Source organism: Tursiops truncatus, chromosome 3 (assembly GCF_011762595.2).
Source record: "Tursiops truncatus isolate mTurTru1 chromosome 3, mTurTru1.mat.Y, whole genome shotgun sequence".
Lineage (NCBI taxonomy): Eukaryota > Metazoa > Chordata > Mammalia > Artiodactyla > Delphinidae > Tursiops > Tursiops truncatus.
In genome coordinates, this window is record NC_047036.1 from 43,140,119 (window position 1) to 43,152,221 (window position 12,103).

Genomic DNA, 12,103 nt, shown 5'->3' on the forward strand with positions numbered 1-12,103 from the left:
CCATAATTTGGGACATAACAGGCAGGTTTATCCTGACTTGGTTTGAACAATGCAGAATCTGGAAGTACCTTTGGAAAGCAATGCCAGCCAGGCAGACAGGTGCAGCACACATTTATTGGAGGTGGTAAGTGATATAGGGCAGTGATGGTAGCCTAGCCTTGGGTTGTACAAATCCTTGCTAAAAGTGGCCACTTTTACTGAAATACTTTTCTGTTTTTGGAGTCAATATAGGCCACATTTGGTTTTTGTGTGTTTTCTTCCTGAGTAAAAACAGAGATGAAATTACACATTCTGATTAACTTCGCAGGGCTGTTGGAACAAGCCATACTGCTGAGGCAGAATCCAGGTAGGTGCTTCACACTCCTTCAGATGAAGAAACCAATGTAAGACATATCCCTTTCCCAGCTGAGACTTGTTTAGATGTCTTTTGATTGGAGATTCATGTAGAGGTTATAATTCTTCTCCAGGTGAACTGCGAACTATGACCTCAGTGATCCCTGAGAATGGATAAATTCCAGGACTACTGTTCTTATTGAAAGATTGCAGCCAGCAAACCAGTTTCTCTCCAAATTTCTCCCTTCTAATATTCTTCCAGGCGTCTGTACTGGGTAAAAGCATCAATGAAGTGCTCTGTCTTAAATAGTGGCAAAATTTTTTTCTCTCTCTCCCCTTCTCTTTCTTCTCTTCTCTCTTTCCCTCTCCCTCTTTTCCCTTATTTCCCTCCCTCCCTCCCCCTTCCTTCCTCCCTCCCTCTCTCCCTCCCTCCCTTCTTTCCTTCCTTCCTTTCCTTCCTTCCCTCCTTCTTCCCTCCCTCCCTCCTTCCCTCCCTTCCTCTTTATTTATTTATATTTTGCTTACGGGTGTTGAATTGCTCCAGCACCATTTGTTGAAGAGGCTTTCTTCCACTAAATTACATTTGCACCTTTGTCAAATATCAGTTGAGCATATTTGTGTGAGTCTGAGTTCTCTGTTCTTTCCCACCGATCTATGTGTCTATCCGTCAGCCCATACTACATAGTCTTGATTTCTGTAGCTATATAGTAAGCCTTGAAATTGGGTAGACTGATTCTCTCCCACTTTATTCTTTTTTTTTTTTTTTTTTGGTACGCGGGCCTCTCACTGTTGTGGCCTCTCCCGTTGCTGAGCACAGGCTCCGGACGCGCAGGCTCAGCGGCCATGGCTCACGGGCCTAGCCACTCCGCGGCATGTGGGATCTTCCCGGACCGGGGCACGAACCTGTGTCCCCTGCATCAGCAGGCAGACTCTCAACCACTGCGCCACCAGGGAAGCCCCCACTTTATTCTTCTTTTTCAAAATTGTTTTAACTATCTTAGTTTCTTTGCTTTCTATATAAATTTTAGATAATCTTGTCTATATCCACAAAAAAAAAAAATCTTGCTGGAGTCTGATAGAAATTGCATTAAACCTGTATAAGAATTTGGGGAGCACTGCATGTTTACTATATTGAATATTCTAATCCGTGAACATGGTATGTCTCTCCATTTATTTAGATCTTTGATTTCTTTCATCAGCATTTTATAGTTTACAGTATAGAAGTCTTGCATGTATTTTGTTTTATTCACACCTAAATATTCTTTATCGAGTGATTTTACTTGGTATTGTGGTTTTAATTTTGGTGTCCATGTGTTCATTTCTAATATATAGAAATAAATTTGTTTTTGTGTATTGATCTTGTGTCCTGTGACCTTGCTCAACTCACTAGTTGCAGGAGTTTTTGGTAGGTTCCTTAGGATATTCTATGTAGACAATTAAGCTGTGCAAAAAACGAACCGTTTTCTTTTTCTTTTTCAATATGTATGCTTTTCATTTTTTATTTCCTTTTCTTGCCTTTTTGCACTGGCTAAGTACTACGCTGAATATGAGGGAGAGAGGGCCTTTTTGCTTTGTTGCCCATCTTAGGGGCAAAGCATTCAGTCTTTCACCAGTAAGTAAAATGTTAGCTCTAGAGTTTTTTTGTAGATACGCTTTATCAAATTGAGGAAGTTCCCCTCTATCCCTATTTTCTGAGAGTTTTTAATCATGAATGTGTGCTAAGTTTTGTCAAATGCTTTTTCTGCATCCACTGATAAGATCATGTGATTTTTCTTCTGTAGCTGGTTAATATGATGGATTACACAGATTGAGTTTCAAGTACTGAAATAGACTTACGTTCCTAGAACAAATCACACTTGGTCATGGTATATAATTAGTTTTATATATTACTGAATTCTATTTGCTGATATTTGCTAAGGATGTCTGTATCCGTATTCATGTGGAGTATTGGTCTGTAGGTTCAGTTTTTGTATCATCTTTGTCACATTTTGATATCAGAGTAATACTAGCTTCATAATCATAACCAGGAAAAGTTTCCTCCTCGTATCTTTTCTGGAAGAGATTATGCAGAGTTGATATGAATTTTATTTAAAAGTTTGTAGAAGTTTCCAGTGGAATCATCTAGGCCTGATGATGTCTGTTTCTGGGAATTTTAAAATTATGAATTTAAGTTCCTTAATAGTTATAGGACTATTCAAATAATGTTTCCTATTGGATGAACTGTGGTAGTTTATCTTTTTTGAGGAATTGATCCATTTCATCTAAATACTCAAATTATGTGTGCAGAGTGGCTTGTTGTATTTTCTTATTATCTGCAGGGTCATTCCTGATAGTGATAATTTGTGTCTTCTTACATTTTCTTTTTGTCATTATTGCTAGAGGTTTGTCAATTTTATTGATCTTTTCAAAGAATTAGTTTCTTGTTTCATTGGTATTCTCTATTTTCTGTTTTCAATTTCATTGATTTCTATTCTTCTCTTTATTACTTCTTTCCTTCTGTTTGCTTTGGGTTTATTTTACTCTACTTTTTCTAGGTTCTTGAGGTGAGAACTTAGATTATTGACCAATACTTTTCCTCTTTTCTAATGAATGTATTTAGTGCCATAAATTTCCCTCTTAGCATCGCTTTAGATATGTGCCACAAATTTTGATATGTTGTATCTTTGTTTCCATTCATAATCAGTTAGTACAAGCCAGGATTGAATGCAATCAGTCTGACTCTTGTATTTATCACACAAGTGGTGTTTAACCTTTGACTCTTCTCATTCCCAACTTCTAACCCCAAGGCAGATGTACAGATAATTCTGCTTTAAAAAACAAACGAACAAAAAACTACCATGGATAAATTAGGGAGCACCCACACACTTTACAAAACATTTTATTGTCATGATAAGGGAATCCCAAGCTCCTCTTGGGACAGGTCAACTGGTTAAAAATCATTAATGACTTCCTAGAAATACTAGGATAGGGAAACCGATGCTAAATCCTTTGTTATAGTTCCATAGGTCCTTGAGGCTGCCACTTCTTCCTCTTCTCCTCCTCCCCCTTTTTCTTCTCCTTGTTCTTCTTTGTCTTCATCTTCTTTGTCTTCATCTTCATTCAGTCTGTTTTCTTTCAGTTGTTCAGATTTGTTTCATTTCTATTGTTCTATTTTCGAGTTAATTGATCCTTTCCTCTGCTTCCTCATTCTGCTACTGAGCTTAGCCATAGAGTTTTTAATTGTAATTACTGTATTTTTCAGTTTTAAAATTTTCCATTTGGTTCTTCTTTATATCTGTATTTCTTTGCTGAGCCTTTCTATTTTTTCATTTGTTTTGAGCATATTTGTAATTGCTCATTGAAGCATTTTTTCATGGCTACTTGAAGATCTTTGCCAGATAATTCTAACATCTGTCATCTCAGTGTTGGCATCTATTGTCTTTTTCCATTCAGTTTGAGGTCTTACTGATACTTGGTATGTCAAGTGATTTTCTACCGAAACTTGGATATTTGGGGTATTGCATTATAAGTTGTCTAAATCTTACTTAAATCCTCCATTTTAGCTGGTTTTCTCTGATACTGCTCCAAAGGGTAAGTGAAGGGGGGCGGGTGCCACTTCATTATTGCCAGGTGGGATTAGAAGTCTAAGTCCCCTACTTAGTCTTCATTGACATCTAAGGGAGAAGACTCTTCATTACTGTGTGGTGGTGAGAGTCCTAATTCTCAAGAAGGATTCCTCTGACACTGCCTCAGCAGTGGGGATATGGAGACTTCATTACCATGTGAAGGTGGAGGCCCAGGATCCACACTTGGTCTTTGCTGGAATGAGTGGGGTTGGGGTCATAGTTTTTTGGTTTTTTTGGTGGTAGTGTTTGATGGAGTAGACTCATTATTGTCTAAAAGTTTTCTGTCTTGCTATGCAGTCCCTTTCTTGCTCTTTGGCTAGAGAGCAGGCTTCTGTTGGGGGCTTTTTTGACCTCTGTCCACTGGCATTCCTATGTTGTCAGCTTCTTCAGCTCCAAGTCTGGGAAGTATGAGGCAAAAAGGAAGCCCAGGAAACTCACCACTATGTCATTCCTTGGGTCCCATGGTACTAGCTAGTCTGTCATTGCCTCTCCACCTTCCAAAATGTTCTTATGTTTATGCTATATACCATGTCCAGGAGTTTTAGTTGTATTTCGCAGAAGGAATAAAGCAAAAAGTACTCCTTCTACTCCATCTTCCCAGAAGCAGAAGTCCTTGCTCTCTGGCTTTAATAGCCGTACTTTCCCAACATCCACTGCTACCAAAAATAGCCTCCTCTTTTCATACCCGTTTTCTAACTTCAACTAATTGGCCTATCTACTTTAGTCACTCATACAAATAAGTTGAAGACAAACTCAAACCAAATAACTTCATGAGAAGAGGTGATGTAAAAGAATTTGAAGATTTGTGTCCATGACTCTCATTAAATAAAATACTGAGGAACCTGCACACGGCTACAGGTAGGATATTCCTTGACCCTCCAGTATCAAAGTAGCTTGTCAAATATAATTTTATTAACATTGTTCACCTCTGGAGGCCATCTCTAAAAGGATAGATCAGAACATTCTGCAGGATTCAAAATGCATAAATAGCTCACCTTCACTGTCACAGCATTCTAGGATGGAAGGGTCTTCCCGAATCACGGCAGTCAAAGCATTGACATCTCCGTTAGATGCTGCCTGATAAACCATGGTCAGGTCAACTTCTTCAGATGAATCACCTTCATGAATCAAACAGAGACAAACTTACTGTGTGGAGAGAATTCACTGAAAGAATAACAACACCCAAAGCGTCACCCACACAAGTGATTCATGAAAATCTCTCTGGTGAATCCAGGCAGAAGGCTGAGTCATCCTGATCACATGCACCTTACCACTTCTGAAGAAAGGTGGGCCACTGTGGGCTGTAACATCACCATGTATTGGGAAGGAGCCTGAGGGATTAGGTGTCCTCTGAGATTTAATGATTCTCTCCAAGTATTTGAAATCAGTGAGACCAGATTGGGAAGTGGAGCCCTTATCTTGGTTCTGGGTTTCTTTTTTGATCTGAAATATGTTACTTTCCCTTTCAATGACTCAGTTTACCCACTTTTTTTTTTTTTTTTTGCGGTATGTGGGCCTCTCACTGTTGTGGCCTCTCCCATTGCAGAGCACAGGCTCCGGACGCACAGGCTCAGCGGTCATGGCTCGCGGGCCCAGCCGCTCCACGGCATGTGGGATCTTCCCGGACCGGGGCACGAACCCATGTCCCCTGCATCAGCAGGCGGAGTCTCAACCACTGCGCCACCAGGGAAGCCCAGTTTACTCACCTTTGAAGGAGATATTGTGCTCCTTATTCTCTGTTCTCTAGTTGGACTCTCTACCCTTTCCCTCTTGCTCTGAACCCTGAAGGCTAACCTTGATGACCACATCACCCAGGCCCCCTGGCCCTCAGTGTCCATGGGAGGCACTGGTAGGAGAGTGGTGAGGAGAAGAGAGATGGGGCATTTCCTCCTGCTTTCCCCTAGTTCAGGGTCTAGCAGTAGCTGCTTCTCTCCCACCAGGCGGGTCCTCCTCCCCAGAACCAGCCCTCACTGGGCTCCCTGTGGTAACAAACATTGTCCTTTCAACCCTGCTCATCTCTGTATGTAGTCCCTTCACAGAAGCCCTTCATTTGAACCATCTGAGGTTTCATGACACGGTGTTCCCAGAAGAAACAGCTGTATGCAGGTCCTTTGAATTTGGTCGCCACCTGTATCATACCTTTGTGCATGATTGAACCAACTAATAGTATTACCAAAGGTGACAAGAGAACTGTGGGTCAAGTGACCCCAGGGGAGCAATGGAAGGGCTGGGAGATAAGCTTTGTTTACAGGAACACCCCTTGTGAGGTGCTGGGCCAAGCCCCTCTACTTAATTTCTCCCACACATGGCCATGGTTCAGGGAAAATATATGTGTACGAGAAAAGTTTTTAAAATTGCGTTTTTCTACTAGTGTAGGCATTATGCTAGAGATATTTTACAGTTCTAATTGATCTTTAGTTGGCAGTGGTCCTAACCCTTTGGTTGGGAAGGGTTGGGCTTTGTTTCTCAGTCCCAGTATTTCTGGGAAGTCACCAATGACTTTTTAACCAGTTGACCTGTCCCAGGAGAAGCCTGTCGTTAAAAATGATTCACTTACAACAACAAACTCCATTGTAAAGTGAGTAGCTGCTCGCTAATTTATCCATGATAGGTTTGTTACTGTAGCTGTTGCTTTTAAAGCCTTCTCACCTTTACATTTGTCTGAGGGCTGGAGGTGAGCAGTGAGGGATGTGAAAGGCAAATGCCACTTCTGTGTGAGTGTAAGGACCCTGGAGCCACACCACTAGGGTTCAATTCCTAGTTTGTACTAATTAGCTGTGTAAATTTGGGCCAGTTACCCTCTCTGGGCCTTAGTTTCCTTGTCTTTAAAATGGAGATGATGATGATGACCACCATGCATCTCATAAGGTTGCTGTGAGGAGTAAATGAATTAATACTTAATCCTATGCGCTCTTAGGACAGGGCATAGTGTGTAGTTAATGCTGTATATACTTTGGTACTACTGCTGTTACCATTTTTTTTTTCTGATAGTGTGCAAATTTAGAGAGCATTTGAAATCTGGGACATGTAGAGGAAAAGGTCTCTTTAATGATGGCTAGCTAAAAGATCCATAGATTGTATAGAACGTTCACTCTCTATTAGAAACTCCCCCAGGAGTCTAGACATTTTGTGAATATTGCTCACAATATCTTTGGACACAAGAAATAGGGCCCAGACCCAGGCACAAAGGTGGGCCTGGTATCTGGTTGTATGACCACATCCATAGATGCTGGTGATGTCACTTCAGAAGTACTGAAGTGAGGTACTGAGGTATGCTGTGGTACAAGGTATGCTGAGGTATGAGGTATGCTGGGGTTCAAGGTATGCTGTGTTTATAGCCTGTTTATATCTTATACAACGTCTTCATATAACATATATAAACGTTTTTATAACCTGTTCATTACTGAGTGCAATAAAATCTGTAAGGCACATTCATCAGACTGTAGAGTACATACAGCTGAGAGAAACAAGGAATGTATTGCCTGACAGAATCAGAATTCCAAACAACTTGCCAGAAGGATTCTAATAACATTGTATTTAATAGGGATAAACATTTAGTCTGTGAAATATCCAGTTGAACTAAGTGAAGGGTGGTTGAACCTGTAGTTTTCGTTCCTCAATATCCCCTCATCCTGCTGGTGACCTTAACCTGATTATTCTCTAGGGACCACTTCCTCTCCACTTTCAGCACAGGCGGTTGACGACATTCCTGCTCAGGGCCAGAACATGTGACCTAGAACTAGCCATTCAGCACCAGCATTATCCTGGCCACAGATATTGGTTCAGGGATGTGCCTCAATCAGAGCCCATAAAAGGCAATGATATTTTGGATATTTGGGGAGTGCTGGGAACAAGTTTTGTTCTACCACCCATGAAACTGGGAGTTATGGGGGGGACATCTTATGGGTGGAGAGCTTATGAATGAAGACAACACAAGAAGAGCAGAGCTGTGCTAAGAGAAAGAAATAATTGAGACCTGATGACATCATTTGAATTCCTGAATCAAGCCATACCTTAAGCCAGCACCATTTCTGGAACATTTACATGTCCCAATAAATTTCTTTTTTTGCTTGAGTCAGTTTGCATAGATTTTATGTGTTTGTTTTTCTTTTTAATCACTGCAAGAGTTCTAACTAACAGAAGGTTTTAGTGGTGGCACATTAAAAAGCATTTAGGGATTTAGTTGGGCAATTAACACTATAGGAATTAACAGTGTGACAGTGAACTAGTAGATCTCTGGCTGCAGTAATAATAGTCTAGTAATGAGACTAATAGAGATAATAGGCTTTTTCCATTCTTTTTTTTTTTTAACACTAAAGAGGCTTTTAATTATGTAGTATTATCTCTAAGTACAAAGACTTTCCCAATCACGTCACTTAGAGATCATTTTATCCACTGCTCTGTTTGGCTGCCAGTCTCTCGTCTCTCTCCTCAGCAATGGTAAGGCGGACACCCTTTCCACGAGGAAGAGAGATCCATGCTTTGTTGCCTTTGCCAATAACAAAAATGTTGGAGAGCCGGGTGGCAAAGCTATTGCCGTTGGCATCTTTCACATGAACTACATCAAAAGAACCAGGATGTCTCTCCCGGTTAGTGATCCCATCAATTCTTCCCAGGTTAGCACCTCCAGTCACTACGCACAGGTTACCAGTGTCAAATTAGATGAAATCAGTAATCTTGCCAGTCTCCAAATCAATTTGAATGGTATCATTCACCTTGATGAGGGGATCAGGGTAGCGGATGGTGCGAGCATCATGGGTCACCAGATGAGGGATTCCTTTTGTCCCCACAAAGATCTTTCTCACTTCGCATAACTTATACTTGGCCTCCTCAGGTGTAATATGATGAACAGCAAAGTGACCCTTGGTGTCATAGATCAGATGAAAATTCTCTCCAGTCTTGTCAATGCTGATGACATCCATAAAACCAGCAGGGTAGGTTATATCAGTGCGGACCTTGCCATCAATCTTAATGAAACGCTGCATGCAGATCTTCTTTACTTTATCTCCTATTAGGGCATATTTAAGTCTGTTCCTTAGGAAAATAATTAGGGGGAGACATTCCCTCAGCTTGTGGGGACCGGTAGATGGATGAGGAGCAAACACACCAGTCAGTTTATCCAGCATCCAATGCTTTGGAGCTGCTACGCGCCTCAGGTGCTTCTTAGGACCACGAGCCATGGCTGTGCTAGGCACGGAAAGAGTTTTTTTTTCCATTCTTAACTGGTCAGTGTTATGTTGAGGTCTATGGACCATGGATTAAATGGGCTATAGGTAGCTGGAGAACATTCCGAGGAGAGTGACCAGAGTATGACTGGACTTCATGTCACCTGATGAACAGTGGAAGGAAACAGATCTGTTCACTCTGAAGATTACTCTGTGTGGTCATGATGGTTGCCTTCAGATATTTGAAGAGGTTTTTTTTGTTTTGTTTTGTTTTTTAAATTTATAAAACCGTGGTAAATATACATAACATATGCCATTTTAACCACTTTTAAGTGTAGAGTTCAGTGCCTTGATGTACCTTCACACTGTTGTGCAACCATCACCACTATTCATCTCCAGAACCCTTTTCAGCTTCTAAAACTCAAACTCTGTTTCCATTAGACAAAAACTCCCCATTCCTCCCTCCCCTCCATCTCCTGGAAACCACCATTCCATTTTCTGTCTCTATGAATCTGACCACTCTAGATATCTCATTTAAGTGGAATCAATAGTATTTGTCCTTTTGTTACTGGCTTATTTCACTTAGCATAATGTCCTCGAGATTCATCCACATTGTAGCATGTGTCAGAATTTCCTTCTTTTTAAAGGTTGAATGATAATCTGTTGTATGTATGTACCACATTTTGTTTATTCATTCATCTACTGATGGACACTTGGGTTGTTGCCACCTTTTGGCTATTGTGAATAATGCTGCTGCAAACATCGGTATACAAATAACTCTTGCAGACTCTTTCGAGTATATACTTAGAAGTGAAATTGCTGGATCACATGATAATTCTATTTTTAATTTTTTAAGGAACCACTGTACTGTTTTCCAATGTGGCTGCAACATTTTATATTCTTACCAACAATGCACAAGGGTTCCAATTTCCCCATGTCCTTACCAACACTTTTATTTCCTGTTTTTGCTTCTTGTGTGTGTTTGTTGTAATAATAGCTAGCCTAATGGGTGTGAAGTGATATCTTGTGGTTTTGATTTGCATTTCCCTATGATTAGTGATGCTGAGCATCTTTTTGTGTGCTTTTTGGCCATCCGTATATCTTCTTTGGAGAAATGTCTAAGTCCTTTGCCCATTTTTTTTTTTTTTTTTTAGATGTTGTGGGGGTAGGAGTTAATTAATTAATTAATTAATTTTTGCTGTGTTGTGTCTTCGTTTCTGTGTGAAGGCTTTCTCTAGTTGTGGCAAGCAGGGGTCACTCTTCATCGCGGTGCACGGGCCTCTCACTATGGCGGCCTCTCTTGTTGCGGAGCACAGGCTCCAGATGCACAGGCTCAGTAGTTGTGGCTCACGGGCCCAGTTGCTCCGTGGCATGTGGGATCCTCCCAGACCAGAGCTCGAACCCATGTCCCCTGCATTAGCAGGCAGATTCTCAACCACTGCGCCACCAGGGAAGCTCCCTTTGCCCATTGTTTGTTTTTCTGTTAAGTTGTAGAAATTCTTTATATATTCTAGATATTAACTCTATATTAGATATATAATTTGTATACATTTTCTCCCATTCTGTGGGTTACCTTATCGCTCTGTTGATAGTATCGATGTACAAAAGCATTTAACTTTGATGTAGTTCAATTTGTCTACCTTTTGCTGTCTGTGCTTTTGACATCACATCTAAGAAATTATAGTAAGCCCACTACATATGAACAAGTTCTGTTCTGAGAGTGTGTTTGTAAGTGCAATTTGTTTGTAAGTCCAACAAAACTAACCTAGGTACCCAACAAACACAATTGGCTATACGGTACTGTACTGTAATAGGTTTACAGTACTTTTCACACAAATAATACATAAAAAACAAACAAAAAATAATGAAGACATTTTTAATCTTACAGTATAGTACCTTGAAAAGTACAGTAGTACCAGCTACATCACCACTGCTTTTACGCTTGCTTCCAGACATCCTGGGCTTGCAATAAGGATGCTGTACTACTGAACTTTATACAGTACTGTATGGTACACAAAAGCACAACCACTTGTAGAGGATGCACACATGTGACAATGTGAGCCAGACATGTGAACTAACTTACATGATTGGACATGCAAACTCACATGTGCATTTTTGAAAGTTTGTAACTTGAAGGTCGTATGTAGGGGACTTACTCTATCGCCAAATTCAATGTCATGAAGCTTTCCTCCTATGGTTTTTTTTTTTTTTTTTGCAGTATGCGGGCCTCTCACTGTTGTGGCCTCTCTCGTTGCGGAGCACAGGTTCTGGACGCGCAGGCTCAGCGGCCATGGCTCACGGGCCCAGCCGCTTCGCGGCATGTGGGATCTTCTCGGACCAGGACGAACCTGTGTCCCCTGCATCGGCAGGCAGACTCTCAACCACCACACCACCAGGGAAGCCCCCCACTATGTTTTCTTCTAAGAGTTTTATAGTTTTAGGTCTTATGACTAGATCGTTGATCCATTTTGAGTCATTTTGCATGTGGCTGTCCAGTTGTTTCTGCACTATTGTTGAAAAGACAATTCTTCCCCCATTGAATGGTCTTGGCGCCCTTGTTGACTCCTCAGTTGACCCCTACGTTGACCATAGATATATGAGATTATTTCTAGACTCCCAGTTCTATTCCATGGATCTATATGTTTGTCTTTATGCCAGTACTACACTGTTTTGATTGCTGTAGCTTTGTAGTATGGTTTGAAATCAGGAAGTGTGAGACCTCCAACTTTGTTCTTCTTTTGTAAGATTTTTTTTTGGCTATCTGGGTCCCTTGAAATTCCATATGAATTTTAGGATGGATTTTTATATTTCTGCAAAAACATCACTGGGATTTTGTTAGGGGTTGCATCAAATCTGTAAATCTCTTTGGGTAGTACTGACATCTTAACAATATTGTCTTTCAATCCATGAAACACAAGACATCTTTCCATTTATTGGTGTCTTCTTTAATTTCTTTCAAAAATGTTTTGTAGTTTTCAGTGTATAAGTCTTTTGCCTTCT

General features: G+C 40.6%; 1 protein-coding gene and 1 pseudogene across 1 annotated transcript in view; both read right to left on the reverse strand.

Annotated features, from left to right (window-relative positions):
• The window catches only part of ANKRD55 (ankyrin repeat domain 55), a 102,222-nt gene that overhangs the window by 66,858 nt on the left and 23,261 nt on the right, over positions 1-12,103 (reverse strand). Inside the window, exon 2 of the mRNA XM_019930032.3 lies at positions 4,934-5,056. Coding sequence (XP_019785591.1) covers positions 4,934-5,056 — 123 coding nt within the window. The remainder of the gene's footprint in view (positions 1-4,933; positions 5,057-12,103) is intronic.
• On the reverse strand, positions 8,307-9,121 carry LOC101333881 (small ribosomal subunit protein eS4, X isoform-like; annotated as a pseudogene).